This window comes from Pan paniscus, chromosome 18 (genome assembly GCF_029289425.2).
Source record: "Pan paniscus chromosome 18, NHGRI_mPanPan1-v2.0_pri, whole genome shotgun sequence".
NCBI lineage: Eukaryota > Metazoa > Chordata > Mammalia > Primates > Hominidae > Pan > Pan paniscus.
This window is the reverse complement of record NC_073267.2, coordinates 16,106,754-16,134,102: the sequence shown is the minus strand read 5'-3', so window position 1 is coordinate 16,134,102 and position 27,349 is coordinate 16,106,754. Positions and strand designations below refer to the sequence as shown.

The 27,349-nt window shown below is 49.2% G+C and overlaps 2 protein-coding genes and 1 long non-coding RNA gene across 4 annotated transcripts in view; 2 read left to right on the top strand and 1 right to left on the bottom strand.

Moving 5' to 3' along the window:
- LOC134729410 (polycystin-1-like) overlaps nt 1-4,467 on the top strand; it is a 40,291-nt gene extending 35,824 nt beyond the window's left edge. The window contains 6 exon segments of the mRNA XM_063598432.1: nt 1,271-1,441; nt 1,528-1,671; nt 1,766-1,976; nt 2,067-2,193; nt 3,845-3,991; nt 3,993-4,467. Coding sequence (XP_063454502.1) covers nt 1,271-1,441; nt 1,528-1,671; nt 1,766-1,976; nt 2,067-2,193; nt 3,845-3,991; nt 3,993-4,070 — 878 coding nt within the window. The 3' untranslated portion in view covers nt 4,071-4,467.
- LOC134728405 (nuclear pore complex-interacting protein family member A9-like) overlaps nt 1-20,820 on the top strand; it is an 84,377-nt gene extending 63,557 nt beyond the window's left edge. Inside the window, exons 1-9 of one of the 2 annotated variants that reach the window (XM_063598415.1) lie at nt 6,308-6,373; nt 6,953-7,129; nt 10,597-10,725; nt 14,332-14,431; nt 14,595-14,739; nt 17,679-17,786; nt 18,798-18,858; nt 18,968-19,003; nt 20,363-20,820. In XM_063598415.1, coding sequence (XP_063454485.1) covers nt 6,974-7,129; nt 10,597-10,725; nt 14,332-14,431; nt 14,595-14,739; nt 17,679-17,786; nt 18,798-18,858; nt 18,968-19,003; nt 20,363-20,770 — 1,143 coding nt within the window. In that variant the 5' untranslated portion in view covers nt 6,308-6,373; nt 6,953-6,973 and the 3' untranslated portion in view covers nt 20,771-20,820. Of the gene's footprint in view, nt 1-6,096; nt 6,229-6,307; nt 6,374-6,952; nt 7,130-10,596; nt 10,726-14,331; nt 14,432-14,594; nt 14,740-17,678; nt 17,787-18,797; nt 18,859-18,967; nt 19,004-20,362 lie in introns of those variants that run through there. The other variant, XM_063598416.1, reaches the window with a different exon arrangement.
- Nucleotides 20,821-20,938: 118 nt separating this feature from the next.
- On the bottom strand, nt 20,939-26,925 carry LOC134729417 (uncharacterized). The gene is made up of 2 exons (XR_010110505.1): nt 25,131-26,925; nt 20,939-21,889 (listed from the first exon to the last, which is right to left on the bottom strand). It is a non-coding gene; the product is annotated as an uncharacterized LOC134729417 (long non-coding RNA).
- Nucleotides 26,926-27,349: the final 424 nt, after the last annotated feature.

Sequence of the window (27,349 nt, the reverse complement as noted above, 5' to 3'; positions counted from 1 at the left end):
CCCACGTTCTGCACAGTAGCGTGGCCCCACAAGTGACGTGAGCATCGCTACCACTGTGGGAGACCGTGCATCCACCCGTGATCCTGACTGCATAGCTCGTCTCTCAGACGGAGGCGCCAGCACCCTCCCCGTGGCTGTTTCTTCAATACCTCCATTTTCCTTTCATTGGAATTGCCCTTCTGGCATTCCCTTTTTGTTTTCGTTTTTCTTTTTTTGGAGACGGAGTCTCGCTCTGTTGCCCAGGCTGGAGTGCAATGGCGTGATCTTGGCTCACAGCAACTTCCAGCTCCTGGGTTTAAGCCATTCCCCTTAAGCGATTCTCCTGAGTAGCTGGGAGTACAGGTGCACGCCACCACACCCAGTTAATTTTTCACCATGTCGGCCAGGCGAACTCCTGACCTCAGGTGATCCGCCTGCCTCGGCCTGCCAGAGTGCTGGGATGACAGGTGTGAGCCACCACACCTGGCCGTGTTCCCATTTTTTATTTCCGCGCTGCTTTCATCTTCATTTCCCAGTTCTTTCTTTTGATTACCTACTTTTAAAAACTGTCGGCTGGGCGCGGTGGCTCACACCTGTAATCCGAGCACTTTGGGAGGCCGAGGCAGGCAAATCACGGGGTCAGGAGATCGAGACCATCCTGGCTAACAGTGAAACCCTGTCTCTACTAAAAAATACAAAAAAATTAGCCCGGCGTGGTGGCAGGCACCTGTAGTCCCAGCTCCTCGGGAGACTGAGGTAGGAGAATGGCGTGAACCCGGGAGGCGGAGCTTGCAGTGAGCTGAGATTGCGCCACTGCACTCCAGCCTGGGTGACACAGCAAGACTCCATCTCAAAAAAAAAAAAAAGAAAAAATACTGTCACCTGGGTCTGTCACTGGGAGAGCAGGTGACACAGCTTCACGCTTTGCAGTCTGTGCATGAACTGAGGGACGGGTGTGTGGTGCGGGTCACCGGTTGTGGCGTGACTGAGGCGTGGACAGGTGTGCAGTGCGGGTCACTGGTTGTGGTGTGGACTGAGGCGTGTGCAGCCATGTTTGCATGTCACAAGTTACAGTTCTTTCCATGTAACTTAATCATGTCCTTGAGGTCCTGCTGTTTATTGGACAAATTGCAGTAACCGCAGCTCCTCGTGTATGGCAGAGCCGTGCAAAGCCGGGACTGCCTGTGTGGCTCCTTGAGTGCGCGGAGGCCAAAGCTGAGATGACTTGCCTGGGATGCCACACGTGTTGGGCAGCAGACCGAGCCTCCCACCCCTCCCTCTTGCCCTCCAGGTACCACGGCCCACGTGGGCATCATGCTGTATGGGGTGGACAGCCGGAGCAGCCACTGGCACCTGGACGGCGACAGAGCCTTCCACCGCAACAGCCTGGACATCTTCCGGATCGCCACCCCGCACAGCCTGGGTAGCGTGTGGAAGATCCGAGTGTGGCATGACAACAAAGGTCTGTGCGGACCCTGCCAAGCTCTGCTCCTCTGCCCCCGCATTGGGGTGCCCTGGGAGCCTGACCTCCCTCCCGCGCCTCTGCAGGGCTCAGCCCTGCCTGGTTCCTGCAGCACATCATCGTCAGGGACCTGCAGACGGCACGCAGCACCTTCTTCCTGGTCAATGACTGGCTTTCGGTGGAGACGGAGGCCAACGGGGGCCTGGTGGAGAAGGAGATGCTGGCCGCGAGTAAGGCCTCGTTCCATGTTCCCACTCCGTGGGAGGTTGGGCAGGGTGGTCCTGCCCCGTGGCCTCCTGCAGTGCGGCCCTCCCTGCCTTCTAGGCGACGCAGCCCTGTTGCGCTTCCGGCGCCTGCTGGTGGCTGAGCTGCAGCGCAGCTTCTTTGACAAGCACATCTGGCTCTCCATATGGGACCGGCTGCCTCGTAGCTGTTTCACTCGCATCCAGAGGGCCACCTGCTGCGTTCTCCTCATCTGCCTCTTCCTGGGTGCCAACGCCGTGTGTTACGGGGCTGTTGGTGACTCTGCCTACAGGTGGGTGCCGTAGGGGTCGGGACAGCCTCTTCCTGCCCAGCCCTTCCTGCCCCTCAGCCTCACCTGTGTGGCCTCCTCTCCTCCACACAGGACGGGGCGTGTGTCCAGGCTGAGCCCGCTGAGCGTCGACACAGTCGCTGCTGGCCTGGTGTCCAGCGTGGTTGTCTATCCCGTCTACCTGGCCATCGTCTTTCTCTTCTGGATGTCCCGGAGCAAGGTGGGCTGGGGCTGGGGACCCGGGAGTACTGGGAATGGAGCCTGGGCCTCGGCACCATGCCCAGGGCCGCCACTTTCCAGTGCTGCAGCCAGAGGGAAAGGCGTCCACCAAAGGCTGCTCGGGAAGGGTCAACACACTTGAGCAGCCTTAGCTAGACTGACCAGGGAGAAAGAGAGAAGACTCAGAAGCCAGAATCGTGAAAGAACGAGGGCACTTTGCTAAGCAGACGCCACGGACAACTGCACAGCAGCACGCCAGATAACTCAGAAGAAGCCAGCACGCAGCTGTGCGCGCTTCCGAAATGCACTCCAGAAGAAAATCTCAGTACATCTATAGCAAGTGAAGAGGCCGAGTTAGTCCCTTAGAAACCTCCCAGTGGCCGGGCCGGGTGTGGTGGCTCACGCCTGTAATCCCAACACTTCAGGAGGCCGAGGTGGGCGGATCTGAGTCCAGGAGTTTGAGACCAGCCTGGGCAACATAGCAAGACCCCATCTATGTAAAACATTGAAAAGGGCCAGGCACAGTGGCTCACGCCTGTAATCCCAACACTTTGGGAGGCCGAGGCGGGCAGATCACTTGAGGTCAGGAGTTCGAGACCAGCCTGGCCAACACAATGAAACCCCGTCTCTACTACAAATACAAAAACTTAGCTGGGCATGGTGGCGGGCGCCTGTAGTCCCAGCTACTCGAGAGGCTGAGGCGGGAGAATGGCATGAACCCAGGAGGCAGAGCTTGCAGTGAGCCGAGATTGCGCCACTGCACTCCATCCTGGGCAACGGAGCAAGACTCCGTCTCCAAAAAAAAAAAAAAAAAAAAATCCCACAAAGAAAAGCCCAGGCTCAGAGCCTCCACGATAGAATTTTTCTAAGCAGTTAAGGAAGAATTAACACCAATCCTTCACAGCCTCTTTCCAAGAATACAGCAGGTGGGAATTCTTCCCATTCATACGGAAACGGTAGGCCGCACCCCTTAGGAATACACATGTGGGGTCCTCAAGAGGTTACATGCAAACTAACCCCAGCAGCACACAGAGAAGGCGCATAAGCCACGACCAGGAGGGGTTGCTCCCGAGTGCGTGGCAGGAACCGTGGCTGCTCGTATTTAAGTTAAAATGGAACGATGGCCGGGCGTGGTGGCTCACACCTGTAATCCCAGCACTTTGGGAGGCCAAGGCGGGCAGATCACTTGAGGTCAGGAGTTCCAAGACCAGCCTGGCCAACACAGTGAAACCCCGTCTCTACAAAAAATACAAAAAATTAGCTGGGCATCGTGGCAGGCACCTGTAATCCCAGCTACTCAGGAGGCTGAGCCAGGACAATCGCCTGAACGCGGGAGGTGGAGGTTGCAGTGAGCTGAGATTGTGCCACTGCACTCCAGCCTGGGTGACAGAGCGAGACTCCATCTAAAAAAAAAAAAAAAAGAAATGTAAAACTCTGTTCCTTAGCTGCAGCAGTCTGCTGTCAAGTGTTCAGTGGCACACGTCGCGAGCGGCTGCCATCACGGACGGTGCAGATGTCCCATATATCCAGCATTCTAGAACATTCTGTCAGATGGCACCGGGCTCTGCCCTGTCTGCTGAGGAGGTGGCTTCTCATCCCTGTCCTGAGCAGGTCTGAGCTGCCGCCCGCTGACCACTGCCCTCGTCCTGCAGGTGGCTGGGAGCCCGAGCCCCACACCTGCCGGGCAGCAGGTGCTGGACATTGACAGCTGCCTGGACTCGTCCATGCTGGACAGCTCCTTCCTCACGTTCTCAGGCCTCCACGCTGAGGTGAGGGCTCTACTGGGGGTCCTGGGCTGGGCTGGGGGTCCTGCCGCCTTGGCGCAGCTTGGACTCAAGACACTGTGCACCTCTTAGCAGGCCTTTGCTGGACAGATGAAGAGTGACTTGTTTCTGGATGATTCTAAGAGGTGGGTTCCCTAGAGAAACCTCGAGCCCTGGTGCAGGTCACTGTGTCTGGGGTGCCGGGGGTGTGCGGGCTGCGTGTCCTTGCTGGGTGTCTGTGGCTCCATGTGGTCACACCACCTGGGAGCAGGTTTGCTCGGAAGCCCAGCGTGTCCGTGCGTGACTAGACGGGGGTGGGGTGTGTGTGTGACACATCCCCTGGTACCTTGCTGACCCGCGCCACCTGCAGTCTGGTGTGCTGGCCCTCTAGCGAGGGAACGCCCAGTTGGCCGGACCTGCTCAGTGACCCGTCCATTGTGGGTAGCAATCTGCGTCACAACCCCCACTTACTGGATCTCTCCTTTTACAACCAACACAACCGAAATCTAGGGCTTCTTTTTTTTTTTTTTTTTTTTTTTTTTTTTTTTTTTTTTTGAGAGAGTCTCATTCCATTCTGTCACCCAGGCTTGAGTGCAATGGTACGATCTCGGCTCACTGCAACCTCCGCCTCCCGGGTTCAAGGGATTGTCCCGCCTCAGCCTCCTGAGTAGCTGGGATTACAGGCGTGTGCCACCATGCCTGGCTAATTTTTGTATTTTTAGTAGAGACGGGGTTTCACCATGTTGGTCAGGCTGGTCTCGAACTCCTAACCTCGTGATCCGCCTGCCTCAGCCTCCCAAAGTGCTGGGATTACAGGCGTGAGCCACCATGCCCAGCCAAATCTAGGGCTGGAACATGGCTGCAGCATATAAATAGAATTGAATTCCATAGTTTTGTTAACCCTGTTTTTTGTTTGTTTGTAGTTGTTGCTGTTTTTGAGACAGAGTCTCGCTCTGTCGCCTAGGCTGGAGTGCAGTGGTGCAATCTCGGCTCACTGCAGACTCTGCCTCCCGGGTTCAAACTATTCTCCTGCCTCAGCCTCCCAAGTAGGTAGGACTACAGGCGCCTACCACCACACCCGGCTAATTTTTGTATTTTATTAGAGACAGGGTTTCACCATATTGGCCAGGCTGGTCTGGAACTCCTGACCTTGTGATCCGCCCACCTCGGCCTCCCAAAGTGCTGGGATTACAGGCGTGAGCCACCACACCCAGCCCCTGTTTTGTTTTTGTTTTGCTTGTTTCTTAGGGTTGTTTTTCTATTTATGGTAAAGGCATTGGCTTTCCATTTGTAGCATCAATCGAATATTTCCTGTTAACAATAACCTTATGTCATAGTAAATGGTAAAGGGATTTAAAGCAGTGGTTTTCAGCTGCCAGAGGCCTGAGTGAGTTTGGGCACACTCTGTGTGATCGGGCAGAAGGCCTGTGGGAAGTTTAGCTGAGGACAGGGCCAGGAAAGGTGATGGACAGTGGGGGTCTGTCCTGGTCACCAGGCCCCTGGGTCCTGCCCACCTGCTTGGAGCTCCCCACCCATCACACATGATGCTGCCAAGCCCTCTGGGTATTGTGGGCAAATACCTTAGGAGAGAAGCTGATGAACTTTGTTTCTTGAAATGCACAGATTCCTTGGACATCCCTGAGAGATCAATCATGAAAGTCAACTTGGTTTTCTCCCCCTCGTTTGGGTTCAGAATTTAAAGTCCACACACACAGGCAGTAAGATGATATAGATAAGGACATCATCACTCGGTTTCGGATGTTAAAATGTCTAGGTGGGTTAGGGGTGATTTGAGATCACACAACCTTGTGCCACAAAGAGGAATTCCCAGGCCAGAGGGAGACATTTTATTGCCATGTTATGATCTTATAATTGAGTTGAAAGGCAATCTTGTTTCATTTTGGATTCTTTCTTATGTTTATGTCTTATAAGGGCACTTTGAATTTCCAAGCAAATAATAATTTTGAATAAGCTTTTAATCATTAACTTCTAGCACAGTTATATGATCAGAAACATGCTGTGTGATTTGATTGCTCTCAAATATATTGAGATTTGCTGGAACAAAATAAGTCAGGTTAATTTTTGTAAATGTACCATGCATGCTTAAAATGAATGTATGTACATTTGTTCCTGAGATACAGGTTGATGGGCGGATGGCTACACGGATGTGATGGAGATGGTTTACTATCGGGACCTTCCGCATCCTGCTGATGTTTTGTTGCTTAAGATATGAATGGCTGAGCGGAGGCTGTAAAACCTGGCACTCTGCTTGGGTATGAGATTCTTCCTGCCATCCTGCCATCATTTGTTTTTTATGTTTTGTCCCCAAAAGTGACCTTGAGGAACCCTGGGAGCTCAGGAAGGAAGGAGAACCCAGAAGCAGGGACAGGGAGCTGGTTGGGGAGGACCAGAAATCAGGTTTGTGAAGGTTCCAGAGAGGACCTGGCCTTGGGAGGAGCGTGGGGGACTGAGATGGGGGAGGGGTCATTGGAATGATGCGGGCGCTACTTGGAATGTCCATTGTGAGGCACCACCGGGGTCATCAGGGATTGGTGGAGAGGGAGTATGAAGCCCCAGGGTTGCTAAGGGAGGGCCCAGACCGAAGAAGGTTTGGTGGAAAGCAGAACCTTAGTCTCCCTCTAATTGCTCCTAAGCCTCACGCTCCCTTGCCCCGCGTGTCCTGTTGCTTCCCTGATCTTCTCCGTGACCTGTAGCTAAGCCTTCCACCAGCGCTTGAGTACTTAATTTGAACCGGATCCTTTCCCAGACCCTTTCTTCTTCTCCTCCTCCTCCTCCACCTCCTCCAGGTGCCCAACAGCCCCCTTCTCCTCCTTTCCCTTCCCTTACTTCCCCCCTTCCCCTCCCCTTCCCCTTCCCCTCCCCTTCCCCTCCCCTGCCCCTCCCCTCCTCCTCCCCAACTCAGATCCGGCCCCGGTCCCCGTCCCCTTCCCTCCCCCCTGCCCTAAGCCACCTCCACCTCTATCCTGGCCGCCTCAGGGCGCCTGAAAGGACCAGGACATGCGGGTGCGGTGGCTGCTCTTTTGGCTCCTCTTTTGGCTCCTGCTGGCATTTATCAGCCATCAGTCCACCTGTGTGAGTGGACGGGTGCTGTGGCTGCTCTTTCGGCTCCTCTTTTGGCTCCTGCTGGGATTTATCAGCCATCAGTCCACCTGTGTGAGTAGACGCTGGACCCGCGGGGTTTCTTCCTTTTTACTGGGCTGTGTCACGCGGCATGAAATGACACAGCTCAGGCCTGTAATCCCAGCACTTTAGGGGGCCGAGGTGGGCAGATCACTTGAGTCCAGGAGTTGAAGACTAGCCAGGGCATCATAGCAAAACCCCATCTCTACAAAAAATTCCAAAAAAGATTAGTCGGGCCTGGTGGTGCGTACCTGTTATCCCAGTTACTGGAGAGGCTGAGGTGGGAGGATCGCTTGGGCCCAGGAGCTGGCCGTTGCAGTGAGCCGAGATGGCCCCGCTGCACTCTTGTCTCTAACAAACAGAACAGACCAAAACAAAGTGAATTGTCATTTGATTTGTGTCATCTGGTTTGATGACTTTTTTTTTTTTTTTTTTTTTTTTTAGACAGAGCTGGAGTGCAGTGGCAAGATCTCGGCTCACTGCAACCTCCGCTTCCGGGGTTCAAGCAATTGTCCTGCCTCAGCCTCCTGAGTAGCTCTGATTACAACGCCTGGCTAATTTGTGTATTTTTAGTAGAGACGGGGTTTCACCATGTTCGCCAGGATAGTCTCCATCTCTTCACCTCGTGATCCGCCTGCCTCGGCCTCCCAGTGCTGGGATTACAGGCGTGAGCCACCGCGCCTGGCCAAAATATATAACCTTAAGTGTAAGTTTACTAACTTTGGAAAGTACATACACCAGCATAAACCAACCCCCTTTCAAGATCTACATTATTTTATTTATTTATTTATTTTTTTGAGACAGTTTCTCCCTTGTTGCCGAGGCTGGAGTGCAATGGGGCAGTATCAGCTCACCGCAACCTCTGCTTCCCAGATTCGAGCGATTCTCCTGCCTCAGCCTCCCGAGTGGCTGGGATTACAGACATGTGCCACCACTCCCAGCTAATTTTGTATTTTTAGTAGAGATAGGGTTTCTCCATGTTGGTCAGGCTGGTTTTGAACTCCCGACCTCAGGTGATCCGCCCGCCTCAGCCTCCCAAAGCATTGGGATTACAGGCATGAACCACCGTGCCCAGCCAAGATCTACACTATTATGTCACCCCAGAAAGTGAACTCTCACTCTTCCCAGCCAGTCTCTTTCTTATCATAGGTTAGCTTGCTTATTCTGGAATTTCGTGTATACAGATGCATGCCATGCCATAGGTACTCTTTTGTGTCTGCTTTATTCTGCTCAACACCATGTTTCTGAAATCATTACCATTGTTGTATGGTTCTCTAACTCCATCATTTCCATTTCAGACTCAGCATATGCTGAGTTCAACCTGTTGAAGGGCTATCTCTGTTTAATTCACCATCTTGAAAGAAACATTGAAAATTGAGATGTTTTCAAGAATATATAGTTAAATCCTGAGGAATCGATGTAGAAATGTTATCACAAGCTGTCTGAACTTACTCAGGGGAAGTCTTCGTCTTCACTCACATAAGAGTATAATGGAATGAATGTCAACAATCTTAGAGAAATCCCACACTATTCATGCCATTTTCATGATCTCCACCTTGGTAATTTTTTTTTTTTTTTTTTTTTTTTGAGACAGAGTCTCGCTCTGTCACCCAGGCTGAAGTGCAGTGCTGCGATCTTGGCTCACTGCAACCTCTGCCTCCCGGGTTCAAGTGATTCTTCTGCCTCAGCCTCCCAAGTAGCTGGAACTATAGGCGCGTGCCACCATGCCCTGCTAATTTTTTGTATTTTTAGGAGAGATTGGTTTCACCGTGTTAGCTAGGATGGTCTCAATCTCCTGATCTCGCGGTCCACCCACCTCGGCTTCCCAAAGTGCTGGGATTGCAGGCGTGAGCCACCATGCCCGGCCCACCTTGTTAATTTTTAAGCACTAAAATTCGATACTTATTTGTGAATGAAGTAATCTCTTCATTGTATTTTTTTTTTTTTTACTTATGCTGAGCTTTAAATGACAAAGATTCATATAATCCAAGAGAGAAGTATTATTTAGAGGGATTCTTTTACCATGTGATATATAATAAATGCATCCAATGTTATACATCAATTTAAAAAACAAGTAAATAACTAAAGAAAAGATAACTACTGGCCAGGTGTAGTGGCTCACACCTGTATTCCCAGCACTTTGGGAGGCCGAGGCAGGTGGATCATGAGGTCAGGAGTTGGAGACCAGCCTGGCCAAGATGGTGAAACCCTGTTTCTACTAAAAATACAAAAATTAGCCGAGCGTGGTGGCAGGCGCCTGTAATCCCAGTTACTCAGTAACTGAGGCAGGAGAATCGCTTGAACCCGGGAGGCGGAGGTTGCAGTGAGCTGAGATCATGCCACTGCAATCTAGCCTGGGTGACAGAGCAAGACTTTGTCTCCAAACAAAAAGAAAAGAAAAGATAAGATAATTACTTTCTACTTAGCTTGTCTTAGCCATGAGTGACGGGCTGCATGTGGCCCAGGACAGTTTTGAATGCAGTTCAACACAAATTTGTAAACTTTCTTAAAACATTAGGAGATTTTGGCCAGGTACAGTGGCTCATGCCTGTAATCCCAGCACTTTGGGAGGCTGAGGCGAGCAGATAACCTGAGGTCAGGAGTTCGAGACCACCCTGGCCAACATGGCAAAACCCCATCTCCACAAAAAATACAAAAATTTGCTGAGTGCACTGTCAGGCACCTGTACTCCCAGCTACTCAGGAGGCTGAGGCAGGAGAATCACTTGAACCTGAGAGGCAGAGGTTGCAGTGAGCCGAGAGCACACCACTGCACTCCAGCCTGGGTGACAGAGTGAGACCCCATCTCAAAAACAACAAACAAAAACAAAAACAAAAAAAAAATGGCCGGGCACGGTGGCTCGCACACACCTGTAATCCCAGCACTTTGGGAGGCCGAGGCAGGCAGATCGCCTGTCGGGAGTTCAAGGCCAGACTGGCCAACATGGTGAAACCTCATCTCTAGTAAAAATACAAAAATTAGTCGGGCATGGTGGCAGAGACCTGTAATCTCAGCTGCTCGGGAGGCTGAGGGAGGAGAATGGCTTGAGCCCAGGAGCTGGAGGTTGCAGTGAGCCGAGATTGCACCACTGCACTCCAGCCTGGGTGACTGAGTGGAGAGGAACTCTGTCCCCCCCCCCCAAAAAAAAGAGGTTTTTTTTAGATCATCAGCTATTGTTAGTGTTAGTGTATGTTATGTGTGGCTCAAGACAACTTTGCTTCTTTTAATATAGGCAGGGAAGTCAAAAGATTGGATATCCCTGCTTTATACCAAGAAAGACAACACCCCACATTTGCAATGCCTAAAAACACTACCAGCCATCTGAAAAACATGTGACTTCTAACTTCTGTTCTTTTTTGTAGCAGTGGAATCCCACGGTGCTATCTGAGGGATGTGGTTACCTTTTGGAGGAGGTTGACGGTTTCTAAGGATGATTCTTTCTGAGTGAAATATTGTCAGTGTCATTGACCTTTTCATTATTTCAACTATTATTATTCCAGGTTATCAATACTCTGGCTGACCTTCGTCATCGTGGGACTGACTTTGGTGGAAGTCTTTGGTTACTTATCATTACTGTGTTTCTGAGAAGTTATAAATTTGCCATCTCCCTCTGCACAAGTTACCTTTCTGTGAGTATACTAACTTTCTGTAGAGGTATACTTGTAATCACAAATAAGAATAAATTATATGAAACAATTCACGTTTCTGGACTTCATTATGAATATGTGGTTTTACCCCAAAAATCAGGGAAATGATTTATTAGCATAAGAATTATGAAAATACCTGCCATTTACATTATGAAAATTAAATAGGTCGGTGTTTGTTTAATAGAATGTCAACAGAGCTTTTGGTCAAAAATAAGTTTTTTTAACCTTTGTGCTATTTGTCACAGATGGAGTATGAGGTTTCGTCACTTAAATAGGAAAGTCTTTCTAAACTCTTGTGCTTTATAGTTCTATCGTATGGGTGGAAGGAAAGCTTCCAGTCTCCTCTCTGAAGATTCACTGCAGAAATGAGCTGACAACAGACAGCTTAACAGGAAAAGAAAAACATAGAACAGGCATAAACATGGGAACCAGCTGAAAAATGAGACTGCTAGAAGGGCTGGATGGTTGATGCTTAAAGAGCACCCTCTTCTGAGGAGAGAGGGAGATAGATGGAGATGTAGGCCATTTAGAGGGGCAGCAGATGATTTTTAGGGGAAATGAAAGAGCCCAAGGAACAAACAGTTGGCCTGAGACAAAGTTCCTCTGAGGTCATAGGGACGAGGTGACAAACTGCCGGAAGGTGAAGGGCAGAACTGCACTGCGTCTCATGATGCAGAGAAAGCCCCAGAGAATCTCTTAGAACTGCCCTCCAAGAGAATCAATGAAAAGTGTGTCTGGGCAGGGTAATTTTGAATGACATCATTCAAAGTGCATGTTCCCACTTGCAACTGGAGAGAGATCAGTATGTCAAAAGTCTGTACTTGGTAAGAATTTGGCTGCTAAGTTGTGCCATAATTTGTCTTTTGAGCCTTTTTTCCTTTGGGGAAGTTGAGCTCTACATTTTGTCTTGCCATTCATGACAGTAAAAATGTGGTCGTCTGGGGGCTGAACCTCCTTCTGAACAATGATCCAAGATAAAAGTACTAATACCACAATGCTTTTTTATATTCAAGGGAAGAGGAAGTATGTTTCAGTTTTACCGCCTAGATAATTACACGTCATTTGGCACTGCCTTTCAAGATATGTAGAAAACAGAAAATATATGAGTTATGAAGATATCTAGGCACATTTAACATTCTCTATGCCACTTAGTCCTGAGCAGAGAATTTTTGGTATAAATTGGAGGAAGCTTTTTTTTTTTTTCTTTTTTTTCTTTTCTCACCCCCAAGACGAGTCTCCCTCTGTTGCCCAGGCTGGAGTATAATGGTGTGATCTCGGCTCACTGCAACCTCCACCTCCTGGCTTCAAGTGATTCCCCTGCCTCAGCCTCTCAAGTAGCTGGGATTACAGGTGCCCACCACCATGACCAGCTAATTTTTGTATTTGTAGTAGAGTCGGGGTTTTACCATGTTGGCCAGGCTAGTCTCAAAACCCGACCTCAAATGATCCACCCGCCTCAGCCTCCCAAAGTGCTGGGATTACAAGCGTGAGCCACCACGTGAGCCAGGGGAAGTTTTTAAATTTACCACTTTTTAACAATTCCATTTAGGAAAGTTCAGTTGAGCTGTTGGACTTGGACAACTTTGCACCTCTCATCTTTGTCCTTGTCATCTAGTCATCTATACCATTACCTCCTAAGCAGGGACATCATGGGTGCCATGAAGCATTCATGCGTGATGGCATTTCTTTGCTTGTCATTTCTTCATGTGTTTGACATTTCTCCTAGCTCCAAAGTGGACCAGCTACCTTTCCTATGAAATCTAGCAGTAGCTGTGGGAGAGACGTGGTTGCTGTTTTCATCTTTTTAGATTACCCATTGCTTCTCTCGAAATCCTAGTACATGATTTTTTTGTTTATCCTATGTGCAGAAATCAGGAAAAAACAAATTCTACAAAGAATTTGAAAGATATTGTTTCAGGCCAGGTGTGGTGGCTCATGCCTGTAATCCCAGCACTTTGGGAGGCTGAGGCAGGTGGATCACTTGAGGTCAGGGGTTCAAGACCAGATGGGCCAACATAGTGAAACCCCATCTCTACTAAAAAGACAAAAATTAGCCAGGCATGGTAGCGGGCACCTGTAATCCCAGCTACTTGGGAGGCCGAGGCACAAGAATCGCTTGATCTGGGAGGTGGAGGTTGCCGTGAGCCAAGGTAGCGCCACTGCACTTCAGCATGGTTGAGTGACACTCCGTCTCAAGAAAAAAGTCATTTCAATGACTACCTCAGGAGATTCATAGGTATCTGACCCACATCTGAGATGGGATTTGCATTGCATTTTAGCTATGATGAGAACAAATATTTAATATCTTCGAAGATTAAAAGCATACTGTGATAATATGGAAATCTTGGTGGGAATTCAGTCATTAGTGAGAATGTTTTGCGTTAAGTTCAAACCAGCCTCAACGAAGCTGATGTGAGGGAAGGGAAAGTAAACTCTGAGTAGAGCAGGGACAGAAGAAAGATGCTTCAGTGCGGATCAGGAAGGAGCAGGGGGTGAAATGTTACAAATTCTAGAACTCAGAGAGCTGAAGGTAATTACTTCCTTTTCAGGTTGTGAAACATGTTAACCTGTGGTAAAATACTTACAAGATGATAATTACCATCTAACCGTGTTGAAGTGTGCAGTTCCGTTGTGTGAAGTATATTCATGTCATTTTTTTTTTTTTTTTTTTTTGAGACGGAGTCTCACTCTGTCACCAGGCTGGAGTGCAGTGGTGGGATCTTGGCTCACTGCAACCTCTGCCTGCTGGGTTCAAGCAGTTCTCCTGCCTCAGCCTCCCGAGTAGCTGGGACTACAGGCGTGCATCACCATGCTCAGCTAATTTTTGTATTTTTAGTAGAGACGGGGTTTCACCATGTTGCCCAGGATGGTCTCCATCTCTTGACCTTGTGTTTCACCCGCCTCGGCCTCCCAAAGTGCTGGGATTACAGGCGTGAGCTACCGCACCTGGCCTATTTTTTTTTTTTTTTTTTTGAGACAGAGTTTCAGTTTTGTTGCCCAGGTTGGAGTGCAATGGCACAATCTCAGCTCACCACAACGTTTTCCTGCTGGGTTCAAGTGATTCTCCTGCCTCAGCCTCCCGACTAGCTGGGATTACAGGCATGCACCACCATGCCTGGCTAATTTTGTATTTTTAGCAGAGACAGCATTTCTCCATGTTGGTGAGGCTGGTCTCAAACTCCCGACCTCAGGTGATCCGCCTGCCTCGGCCTCCCAAAGTGCTGGGATTACAGGAGTGAGCCACTGTGCCAGCCTCATGTCATTCTTGTGTGTGTGTGTGTGTGTGACAGAGTCTCATTCTGTCGCTCAGGCTGGAGTGCAGTGGTGTGATCTCGGCTCACTGCAACCTCCGGCTCCCAGCTTCAAACCGTTCTCTGCCTCAGCCTCCCGAGTAGCTCGGATTACAGGCACCCGCTGCCATGCCCGGCTAGTTTTTGTATTTTTAGTAGCGACGGGGTTTCACCATCTTGGCCAGGCTGGTCTTGAACTCCTGACCCCGTGATCCACCTGCCTCGGCCTCCCAAAGTACTGGGATTATACACATGAGCCACCGTGCCCAGCCGTCATTCTTATATTATTATTTCCTAGGTGTCTTTCCTGAAGACTATCTTCCCGTCTCAAAATGGACATGATGGATCCACGGATGTACAGCAGAGAGCCAGGAGGTCCAACCACTGTAGACAGGAAGGTATGGCTCTGTTGGAGTCTCCATAGTGTGGAAATGAGTTTGCCCTGGAAAGGGAAAGAACAGCTTCTTGCCCTCAGGTTTCTCACCTTCTCCTCTCCTCACTCTCAGCAAGGGCTGAGGTCCATTTGTATGCACACAAAGAAAAGAGTTTCTTCCTTTCTAGGAATTAAAATTGTCCTGGAAGCCATCTTTACTTTATGGAGACAGGTGAAAACCACAGTTCGAGATAAAATCCATAAGATGAAGGTGACAACAAAAGTCAACCGTCATGACAAAATCAATGGAAAGAGGAAGACTACCAAAGAACAGTAAGATGTGCCTTGACACAAATACTGTTGTATGAACCATGTGCCAATCAAAGTAGACAACTGTAAAGTCCTTGAGAATATTTTCTGCAATATTTGTGGCAAATTCAGTGGGTTCAAAATTGAGTTTGTCCTTTCTGCTTCATTAGTTTAAGATGTATAATTCCTTTCCCTTCCTACATTCTTGTTTGTGATTTTTTTGGGGGAAGAGGAGTTGCTAGTACTGGCATTGGTTTTCCTTTCTCTCTCTCTTTTTTTTTTTTTCCTGAGATGGAGCTTTGCTCTTGTTGCCCAGGCTGTAGTGCAATGGCACAATCTCAGCTCACTGCCTTTTGGGTTCAAGCAATTCTCCTGCCTCAGCCTCCCAAGTAGCTGGGATTACAGGTGCCCAACACCACGCCCAGCTAATTTTTGTATTTTTACTAGAGATGGGGTTTCACCATGTTGTCCAGGCTGGTCTCAAACTTCTGACCTCAGGTAATCCACCCGCCTCAGCCTCCCAAAGTGCTGGGATTAGAGGCGTGAGCCACCACACCCAGCCTTTTTTTTTTTTTTTTAATTTTGAGATAGAGTCTCGCTCTTTCGCCCAGGCTGGAGTGCTATGGTGCAATCTTGGCTCACTGCAACCTCTGCCTCCCAGTTTGAAGCAACTCTGCCTCAGCTTCCCGAGTAGCTTGGATTACAGGTGTGTGCCACCACATTCGGCCAATTTTTTTTTTTTTTTTTTTTTTGAGACAGAGTCTCACTCTGTCACCCAGGCTAGAGTGCAGTGGCATGATCTTGGCTCACTGCAACCTCCGCCTCCCAGGTTCAAACGATTCTTATCCCTCAGCCTCTTGAGTAGCTGGGACTACAGGCATATGCCACCATGCCCGGATAATTTTTGTATTTTTAGTAGAGGCGGGGTTTCACCATATTAGCCAAGCTGGTCTAGAACTCCTGACGTCATGATCCGCACACCTCGGCCTCCCAATGTGCTGGGATTACAGGCGTGAGCCACCGTGCCCAGCCCAATTTTTGTATTTTTAGTAGAGACAGGGGTTCACCATGTTGGCCAGGCTAGTCTTGAACTCCTGACCTCAGGTGATCTGCCTACCTCAGCCTCCCAGTGTGAGCCACCGCACCCAGCCTGGATTGTTGAATTCAATGCTTGGGTCACCTCCAGATTCATTTTCACAGTCTTTCATGTTTTGGTCATATTACATTGTATTTTGCTGCCATATGACTGATCTTTTTTTGTTAAATGTGAGATACTTGTTACAAAATATTTAGCAATGAATTGAGGCCTAGTAGCATGTTATCTTGCTGCAGAAGAGATGGGAGTCTACTTCTGGGGGATGGTCAGGGGTCCTCCATACAGGCTGCAATTGAGGTCGTCGGTGCAGGCTCAGTCCCTACAAAGGCCAGGGTATTTCCTGTCCACCTCTATTCTGTTGCATGACCCTTCTGGGTCTCAACCAGAGCCAGTGGACTTCAGTATGGGTCGCTTTCATTCGCAGACCCTCAATCCACTTGTTTTCCATCTAACCCCACGCATGTGTGCAAAAGCTGCTGTGCTTCTTTGCATCTCAGTAGTTCCTTCTGGAGTTCAGCAATGAAACTCAGGGAAATGGGTTCCAAATGCGAGGCTGACTTTCGTCCTGGGTTTCCTTCTTCTCCGTCTTCACCTCGTGTCTGTTTACTGCCATGTTAGCAATTTGATGTATTCAATCATGGGTTTTATATTCTGTTTGGTGTCCCCCATTGTTCTCATCAGAGATCAGAAGCTTCAGATGCACTTATGTCAACTCAAGAGTCGAATGCTTCCTTAGCTTCCCTCCAGAGTCAGGTTTTGTGTTTCTAGTTCCCAAGTGCACAGCAGGAGTAGTGATGTCCTCACTGGCTTCTCATTTGCATTAAACTGTGAGCTTCTTTAGCGTGGGGACAGGACCCTGCTCCCATTGCATTCTCAGCACCTCACCACACACTCCTTGTTGGAGGCCACTCCAGACAGCATGTGCTGAAGGATGCCCTGTGGTCAGAAACAAGTTGATTAACTTTCTCTTTGAAGTGTTTTCGTCCCTGTTTCCTAGCGTTCTGGGAATTTTACACATCCTTCCTATAAAACCAAGTATCAGGTGAGATCCTTAGGATCAGGACCATGAATCAAGTGGTGTGAGGGCAACACAGCAAACTTACCCTTTTTAGGCCGTTTCCTTTTTCTGCCCTCAATCTCTGTGAACTGAACCTTGTTAAAGTCAGTCAACACCAGGGTGGATGGTTTGCAGTTGTCACCTATTTTCAGGACATAACACCCTGACTTAGGAGCCATTCCAATCATTTCTAATTCAATAGATGCGCCCAGCATTCAGATTGCCTTTTCAGGATCTTTAAAGTCGATGACAAGAGTTCCAGTCCTGAATCATGGCAAAGTGCAGTAGTGAACTGCGGGGTTAATGACACCATATTCTGGAAGGATCTCTCTATGGCTGATGGTCTCAGTTCCGGCATCAGCCTCTGGGTCTCACACAGGAGGAGTCAGATGAGGAGCAATCCTCTGCTTCCGATGGAGTTAGTTGTGATGAATTGGTGAGGTCTGGTTTTTCACACTGAACTAAAATGAGCTTTTGCTGTGTCAAGCACAAGACTGACCCCAGAGACACACATAGTGCACCTCATAGAAGCTTTTAATAGTCTTTATATTTACTAAAGAATAGGACTAACTATGGAACTATGAAGATGAGCTGGAAATGACAGGTGACTTGCCAGCAGGCCAGAGTGTGATTTTTTTTTGTCCCTCAATGGGAGGTGTCCATTCTTCCTTCAGTTGTGAGAATCAGTTGGTTCATTTATGGGAAGGTTGCAGGGGGGGATCTTTGAATCACAGCCTTCAGATGCCAGAAGGGCAGAGGGAATCCCACACGGGCTGGTGGATCATGTGTGTGCATTTCTCTCCCTTCTAGTCTGAGGAAACGAAGTATGAAAGAACATGAGCATGCAGCAAAGGAGAGGCTGCTATCAGAGGCAGAGGAAAATGGGAAATTGAATATGAAAGAAATACACACCTACAAGTGAGTTCAGAAACTGAACCCCACCCTCTTGGGAAACGCCCATTGGAGTGTTGTTTTTAACCTTTGTACAATGTTTAGACCCAGTAAATGCAGAAATAGAAACAAATGGTCAGAAGACATATCGTGAGAGAGAGAGAGAGTTCACAAAACAGAAAACAAAGTACCTTAATATTTACCAGTGACCAAAAGATGTGAAGAAGCAAAACATCTCCTGACCCCATTGCCAGCTAGACTGTGTGGAAACTCGGTTCATACCAGCCATTCTAGGGGTGGGGTGAGTTGTTGTCATCCTTAGGAAAGTGTGTTGTTGTAGGATCAACCACATCCTTCAGAAGGACTATGCCTGTTTATAAGCCCAGCTGTTTCTGCCCTGTGAAACACAGTAAGGATATTAATACAAAGAGAATACAGCTTTACGATAAAAGATGCTCAATGAAGGATGAATTAGGGATATACTGAGAATGGGGAAGGAAACTATCATCTCAGAAGTCAGCAGGCAGTAAGCAAGAGGAGGAATCAATATAGCAACAGTTTGGATCAGACTGTACAGTTTTTTTGTTTTTGTTTTTGTTTTTCTGAGATGGAGTCTCGCTGTGTCACCCAGGCTGGAGTGCAATGATGTGATCTTGGCTCACTGCAACCTCCGCCTCCCAGGTTCAAGTGATTCCCCTGCCTCAGCCTCCCGAGTAGCTGGGATTACAGGTGCCTGCCACCATGCCCGGCTAATTTTTTGTATTTTTAGTAGAGACGGGGTTTCACCGTATTAGCCAGGATGGTCTCAATCTCCTGACCTCATGATCCATCCGCCCCGCCCTCCCAGAGTGCTGGGATTACAGGCATCAGCCACCGTGACCGGCTCAGACTGTACTCTTACAGCCATCTGAAATAAGTTTTCTAGGTAGAGATAGATTGTGTGAGGGTACAGTTGTGAGGATAACAGAAACGTGGCAGATTATTTAAAATCATCCTGAAAGTGGTGCTTTATCTGATGAAAGTGATTGTAATCCATAGGAAAACGTTTCAACCTGCGCAAGCGTTGTGGCGGCGGGCAGAGGACTACCACAAATGCAAAGTAAGGAGCTTCCTCCCCGCAGTTGCAGGATAGTTCAGTGCTGATGCAGATGATGCCACGGCCCTTAGACTCTCTCAACATTCAATTTCTCATGTGTTGGCTTTTTCAGATCCCCCCTTCTGCAAGAAAGCCTCTTTGCAACTGGGTAAGTTTGCTTGTTTTCCTTGCTTTTGGACATAGTCTGCCAGGTCAGGACATGGATACATTTTTCTCCCTACGGCTCTGTGCTCAAGCCCTGCAGAGGGAGATGGCAGAGAGGAAGGCTGCCTACAAGCATCACAGTCCCATCCCTCTTGGTAACCGTGTTGTGCAAAAACACCTTCATCCCCACCCAATGGGGCCCTGATCTAATATTCTAAGTGTCAGAGGTTCCGTATTTGTAATAGCAAATGGGCCCTGACTGTAAATTAGTGAAGAGTGAATGTAACTTATTACCCACAGGGACAATTCCAAATGAAGGCCTTAAATGATGCTCAGCTAAGCTGGTTCTTGTGTGGCCTCTGTACCTTCAAAAGCTGCCGAGTCCTATGATTACACGTGATGGGACTTGTACACTTGAAGTGAAACACAGTTTTAAAACTTGCTTTGTTTAGAATTCCCACCTCATTTTTCCATGGACAAAAGTATTCTTCATGTTTTAGTGCACTTACAATTTGGTATTACCTGGGAGTGAAAAGAAATATTATAGCCATGCCTAACTGACTTCTTGAGATAAGATTGTTCTGTCAGAAAACCCTCTCCCAGTTCCCCTGCAGCTCTTCAGGAACCCACATCTCTCCAGAGCTCTTTGTTCTCATGGGTGGCACCTCCAGAGTGAAGAAGATCCTTTGTCAAGAAGGGAAACAGAGGGGAAATGAGAGGGGCCTGCAGGCAGAGCTGGAATCAACTTCCACTCTGCCTCTTGCAAGCTGTGTGACCCTGGGCACAATTTCTCCTTCCTCTGGAAACCTCTGTTTTCTTAGATTTGGAGCAGGGTGGTCACACTGACCTTGCAGAGTTCTGAGAATCAGAGACAGAACATAAAAGGCCTGGAAAACATTCTCCAAAAAGAAGCTACAACATGTGTGGACAATGGGCTTTTCATGCCTCTCTTACTGTCTCTTACTGTCTGTTGACCTGGTGCAAGAAACATGCTCTGGTGATGGCTGTGAGGGAGGAATGAGGATAGACATAGACACTCCTGTGTCTCAAACACGCTTCTGTATTACTCCGTTATGACTCTGTCTTCCCTGGGGCAGGACCCCAGCCTGCCTACATTTGCAGACAGACACAGTGGCATGTGGAGACAACAGTGTGTCCCAATGACTTTTCTTTACCCCCCAGCTGTCGGCAGTACTCAGTGGAAGGGTGATATTATGACACTGATACTGCTATTCTGAAACCTGGAGGATGGAAAGGTGCAAAAATCTATCACCAGCAACAGAAGGTGCAGACTGTGTTGGTGGCGGTAATTTTGTCCATCAAATGAATATGTGTGAAAACATTCCCTCCTTTGGCCCTACAGGTCAGAATGGCGGCAGCGGAGCATCGTCATTCTTCAGGATTGCCCCACTGGCCCTACCTCACAGCTGAAACTTTAAAAAACAGGATGGGCCGCCAGCCACCTCCTCCACCTCAACAACGTCGTATAACGGATAACTCCCTGAGCCTCAAGACACCGCCCGAGTGTCCGCTGCATCCCCTTCCACCCTCAGCGGATGATAATCTCAAGATACCTCCCGAGTGTCTCCTCACTCCTCTTCCACCCTCAGCTCCACCCTCAGCTCCACCCTCAGCTCCACCCTCACCTCCACCCTCAGAGGATGATAATCTCAAGACACCTCCCGCGTGGGCGCTCTATCCCCCTCCACCCTCAGCGTATGATAATCTCAAGACACCTCCCGAGTGTCTCATAACTCCGCTTCCACCCTGAGCGGATGATAAGAAACTAACAAAGAATAAATAAATAATATAAAAATAAAATGAATACTGCAGTCCTTATGTTATTGCTTTGTTTCAATATCTGGTATGATTGCCTGAGGGACCTGAGGTTTTTAATCGTAGGGTTTTTTTTTAATCTTTAGAAGTGGTTGGTTATGTAAAATATTATTATTTGGTTTTTTTTTTTTGAGGCTGGATTTTGCTCTGTCACCCAGGCTGGAGTGCAGTGGCTCGATCACAGCTCACTGCAGCCTCAACCTCCTGGGCTTCAAGCAATCCTCCTGCCCCAGCCTCCCAAGTAGCTGGGATCACAGATGTGTGCCACCACGCCTGGCCAATGTTAAAAAATCCTTTAACTTTTTTGTAGAGATGCACTCGTGGACTCAAGCGATCCTCCTACTTGTCACGACCACCAGCCTCTTTCTGATAAACATTTACACTGTTTATTATCTGATGCCATTTCTATCTTCTTCCTTGTCGTCCAGACATCAAAGAATTAGGTTTCTTCAGGGTTTTCTTTTTCAAGTGCTCAGTGTTAAAGATCACTCACATTAGGGCCAGACACCACGGCTCATGCCTGTAATCCCAGCACTTTGGGAGCCCGAGGCGGGCAGAGCACTTGAGGTGGGGAGTTTGAGACCAGCCCAGCCAACTTGGTGAAACCCCACCTCTACTGAAAAAAATACAAAAATTAGCTGGGCGTGATGGTGCATGCCTGTAGTCCCAGCCACTTGGGAGGCTGAGGCATGAGAATCGCTTGAACCCAGGAGGCAGAGGTTGTAGTGAGCCGAGATCACATCAGCACACTCTAGCCTGGGTGACAGAGCGAAACTGACTCAAAAAATAAATAAAATAAATATCACTTACATTAGATATACCCAAGGGGTGGTCTATAGAGAGTTGGAAGCAGTGGTTATTGCAACAGGGGCACGGAAGTCATCTGGCTATGCCAGGATGCCCAGGGGATACTCGGGGTGGGTGGCATGGTGGTGCTGGGGACTCACCGCACAGGACGCTCTGATTGACGCACTGCCAGGAGTAGCGCTCTGTCTTGGGGCTGCAGCTGGCCTCCTCAGCTCGAGTGTAACAACAGTCGTGGCCATGGCAGCACCTGCGGATGTCACATGGGCAGGACAGCAGGTGGGTGAAGCTCTCTCCTGGCCCTCCTCTCTTGCCAGGACCATGGGTGACTGAAGACCCCCAGGGAGGCACAGCATCCTCTTATCTAAGATTTTTTTTTTTTTTTTTTTTTTAAGAGACAGGGTCTTTCTCTGTCGCCCAGGCTGGACTGCAGAGGCACAATCATAGCTCACGGCAGCCTTGAACTCCCGGGCTCAAGTGATACTGCCACCTCAACCTCCCAAGTCTGCTACTACAGGAACACAAACTCCTTTTTTAAATTTTTTGTGGATATGGGGTCTCACTATATTGCCTAGGCTGGTCTCGAACTCCCAGGCTCAAGCAGTCCTCCTACCTCAGCCTCCCCAAATGCTGGGATTACAGGTGGGAGCTACTGTACACCTGGCCTTATCTAAGCTGTTTCCCTGAAAATCCCCGTCTTGGGTAATGATTCCATTGGCCCCACCATGCCCTGTCCTGCCTTCCTGGCTGTGCCCAAGCTTGGTCCCTGCCTGCCTGCCTCCCTCTCTGGGTCTCGAGCTCCTGTGACACATGACTCCTCTCTCTTCCTGGAGTGATCCAAGCCCTGCCACTTCCTGACTTTGCCCACACTGTACCCTCTGCCTGGGGCAACTTCATGTCTGCCCATTGTCCCTTAGGCCTCAGCCCAGGCACAAGCCCCTGCCTCCAGAGGTCATCCAGGCCTCACCAGGCTACACCCGCTCGTAAAATTGGATTCCCTCCCTTCAGGGCAGGTTTATAATGAAATCCTCCTCAGAGGCCAGGTGCGGTGACACCCATCTGTAATCCCAGCACTTTGGGAGGCTGAGGTGGGAGGATCACTTGAGGCCAGGGGGTCGAGACCAGCCTGGGCAACATAAGAGAGACTCTTGTCTCTATAACAAATTTAAAAATTAGCTCACCAGGCCAGGCTCAGTGGCTCATGCCTGTAATCCCAACACTTTGAAGGCCGAGGCAGGTGGATCACGAGGTCAGGAGTTCGAGAGCAGCCTGACCAACATGGCGAAACCCTGTCTCTACTAAAAATACAAGATTAGCCAGGCATGATGGCACGCACCTGTAATCCCAGCTACTCGGGAGGCTGAAGTAGGAGAATTGCTTGAACCCAGGAGGTGGAGGTTGCGGTGAGCCAAGATCACGCCATTGCAGTCCAGCCTGAGCAACAGAGCAAGACTCTGTCTCGAGACAATAAAAACACACAAAAAATTAACTCGCCATGATGGCACATGCCTATAGTCCTAGCTACTTGGGAGGCTGAGGTGGGAGGATTCCCTTCAGCCCAGGAGTTTGAGGCTGCAGTGAGCCACTGTGATTGTGCCACTGCACTCTAACCTGGGCAAAAGCGAGACCCCAGGCTAGAGTGCATGATTTTGGGTCACTGCAACCTCCACCTCCCAGGTTCAAGTGATTCTCCTGCCTCAGCCTCTTGAGTAGCTGGGACTACAGGCATGTGCCACCACGCCTGGGTAATTTTTGTATTTTTAGTAGAGACAGGGTTTAGTAGAGACCATGGTGAAACCCCGTCTCTATTAAACAAATCTCTACTAACCCCATCTCTACAGAAAACAGCTGGGCGTGGTAGTGCACACCTGTAATTCCAGCTACTTGGGAGGCTGAGGCACGAGAATCATTTGCATCTTGGAGGCAGAGTTTGCAGTGAGCTGACATCGCACCACTGCACTCCAGCCGGGATGACAGAGCAAGACCCTGTCTCAAAAAACAGAAAAAGGAACAAACAACAGCAACGACAACAAAAAAACCTCTGTGTCAATCACAGCCTTCAAGCTAGGGGAGAGGCGGCCGAATTCTGCCCTCTGCTAACTGACTATAGCTTTGTGGAAATGGGTGAGTGGCGTGCCCTTGTGAGCCTCAGGGCCCCATCTGTAAAATGGGCATAACTGTCATGCCCGTCTTGAAGAACAGCCTTGGGGGTAAATGAGTGGAAGTCATGGAAAGATCTCAGCCCACAACCTTCCACAGAACAGACGCTTCTCACACAGTAAGTAGCAGGAGTGCAGAGGCTGCAGGCCTGAATCCAGCCAGACTGCCTGGGTTCAAGTCCCAGCTCCCACGTCTTGGTAACTATGTGGCCTCAGACAAGTTACTTAATATTTCTTTTTTTTTTTTTCAGACGGAGTTTTGCTCTGTCACCCAGGTTGGAGTGCAGTGGTGTGATCTCGGCTCATTGCAACCTCTGCCTCCCGGGTTCAAGCAATTCTCCTGCCTCAGCTTCCTGAGTAGCTGGAATTACAGGCACCTGCCACCACACACAGCTAATTTTTGTATTTTTAGTAGAGACGGGGTTTCACCATGTTGGCCAGGATGGTCTCGAACTCCTGACCTCGTGATCTGCCTGCCTCAGCCTCCCAAAGTACTGGGATTACAGGCATGAGCCACCGCACCTGGACACGTTACTGAATATTTCTGTGCCTAGGTTTCTTCATGTGAGATGGGATTGTTGTGAGAACACAAAGGGATTCCCAGGGCAGTTCCTAGTGCATAGTCTGGCTGCCTTTGTATGTGTGTGTGCGTGCGCGCGTGTGTGTGTTTAATATAGAGACAGGGTCTCACTCTGTTGCCTAGGCTCGTTTCAAACTCCTGGGCTCCAGTGATCCTCCTGCCTCGACCCAAAGTGGTGGGATTACAGGCATGAGTCAACACACCTGGTCACTTTATATTATTATTATTTTTTTCTTTTGAGACAGGGTTTGGCACTGTTGTCCAGGTTGGAATACAGCGGTGCAATCTCAATTCACTGCAAACTCTGCCTCCCGGGTTCAAGCAATTCTCCTGCCTCAGTCTCCCGAGTAGCTGAGATTACAGACGCCTGCCACCACACACAGCTAATTTTTGCATTTTTAGTAGAGATGGGGTTTCACCATATTGGCCAGGCTGGTCTTGAACTCCTAACCTCAAGTGATTTGCCCGCCTCGGCCTCCCAAAGTGCTGGGATTACAGGAGTGAGCCACCGCTCCTGGCCAATTTTTTAAGGCAACGTTTTCAGCCCATGGCCAGGGTAAGGCGCAGCTAGTACCAAGATCTGGCTTCACTGGCCATGTTATCCAAGAGGCCTCTGCCTGCCTGCAAAGTAGTACTGCACACTGGGATCTCCCTGGACCAAACCCCAGCTTCAGTTTTGGGTACTTCCTCATAAGCCTTGACTACCCCAGAGTGTGAGGGATTTTGTAGCCTGGTCCCAGGCATGCACTCACCAGTCAATGGCATCGCGGGGCTGGCCATGGCCTCCCAAGCCACAAAAGCAACCATATTTCACATAGGCGATGGGGGTTCAGGGACCAACACAACCCACAATTCCTGCCAGTTCCAGGATCCCACGCCGGTGCACACATAATATCCTGGAGGCTGGGGGGTAAACAAAGGTGACAGGCTGCAGGTCAGGGCTTCCCAGACCCCTGGGAAGGGCATGAGCCTGAGAAGAGCATAGGTGTTACAGCCTGGCTGTCTGGGTTTGAGTCCTACTTCCTGGCTGTGTGACCTTGGACAAATTCCTAACCTCTCTGGGCCTTGGTTTCCTCATCTGTGAAATGGGGGATAAGCTGACTTCAACTCATATGAATGAAATGAGATAATGAGTATAAAGCCCCTGGTGCATGAAAAGGCTATTATAATCCAGCTGGGCTCAGTGGCTCACACCTGTAATCCCAAGATTTTGGGAGGCCCAGGCGGGCAGATCACCTGAGGTCAGCAGTTCAAGATCAGCCTGGCCAACATGGTGAAACCCCATCTGTAGTAAAAATACAAAAATTAGCCGAGCATAGTGGTGCACGCCTGTAATCCCAGCTACTAGGGAGGCTGAGGAAGGAGAGTCACTTGAACCTGAGAGGCGAAGATTGCAGTGAGCCAAGATTTTGCCACTGCATTCCAACCTGGGCGACAGAGCAAGAGTCTCAAAAAAAGAAAGAAAAAAAAAAGGCTAACTATTATAATCAAGGTCCTCAAGGTAGCCAAGGAGGGAAAAGAGTCGTGCATGAAACCTTTGTCCAGTTCCCTGTATTGGGCACTCGGTATCATATGAGCCTACAGGTGTCTGTCACCAAGGTGGGCTCCTCTGTGGCAGCTCCCAGGCCCTGGCACTGCCCTGTGCTCATGACTTTTCCTCCAGACTCAGGCTCAGGGCCCTTGGTATCTCCTCTTATTTTCACTGCCAGATAGGAAGGCCCCTTGGCCTGAGCCCAGCCATTTTTCTAGATCCTGGCACAGCTTGGACATGTAATGGTGCCCAATGCATGTGACTGGAACCCCTGCATTGGACATGTAGGAAACGAGGCCAGCCGGGAAAGGTAACCCCACATTCCCACAGCCAGCAGGAACTCAAGCAGAGGCTTCAACCCAGGCTTCTGACTTGCAAACCAGTGCTCCTTCCTCCTTACACAGTAACAACAGGGGAAGGTGGCCTTCCGGGTTGCCAGAACCGAGTGGTACCAGCAATAGAGTGGAAACTCACACACAGGCTTGCCTGCTTCCTGGTTTAGGTTTAGGGTTTATACGGCTCCGGGAGGTTGATGCATTGTGTTTGATCATCCCTTTTTTTTTTTTTTTTTTTTTTTTTGAGACAGAGTCTCATTCCTGTTGCCCAGGCTGGAGCACAGTGGTGTAATCTTGCTCACAGCAACTTCTGCCTCCCAGGTTCAAGCAATTGTCCAGCCTCAGTCTCCCGAGTAGCTGGGATCACAGGCGTGCCCCACCACACCCAGCTGATTTTTGTATTTCTAGTAGAAACGGGGTTTCACCATCTAGGCTGGGCCGGTCTCAAACTCCTGACCTCATGTGATCCACCTGCTTTGGCCTCCCAAAGTGCTGGGATTATAGGCGTGAGCCACTGCGCTCATCCTGATCATCTTGTCTCTCTTTTTTTAAATAGAGACAGGGTCTCACTCTGTCACCCACACTGGAGTGCAGTGGCACAATCATAGCTCACTGCAGACTCCAAATCCTGGGCTCAAGCGATCCTCCTGCCTCAGCCTCCAGATCCTGGGCTCAAGCGATCCTCCTGCCTCAGCCTCCCGACATATGGGCATGCACCACCATGCCCAGCTAATTTTTAAATTTTTAGTAGATCTGCGGTCTCACTATGTTGCCCAGGCTGGTCACAAACTCCTGGCCTCAAGTGATTCTCCTTCCTTGGCCTCCCAAGGCACTGGGATTCCAGGCATGAGCCACCATGCCCAGTCTCATTTCTGTTTTATCTAGAACATGTTTTCATCACACTGACTTTTTTGAGAAGTCCAGGCCAATTTTAAATTCCATTTTGTCTTTTTATCAGTGGAAAAGTAGCATATTTATGTTGCACAACAAAGATGAATCAAATAGGAAGAAAATGTAAAACACATTTGGGGCCAGGCACAGTGGCTCATGCCTGTAATCCCAGCACTTTGGGAGGCCAAGGCGGGCGGATCACCTGAAGTCAGGA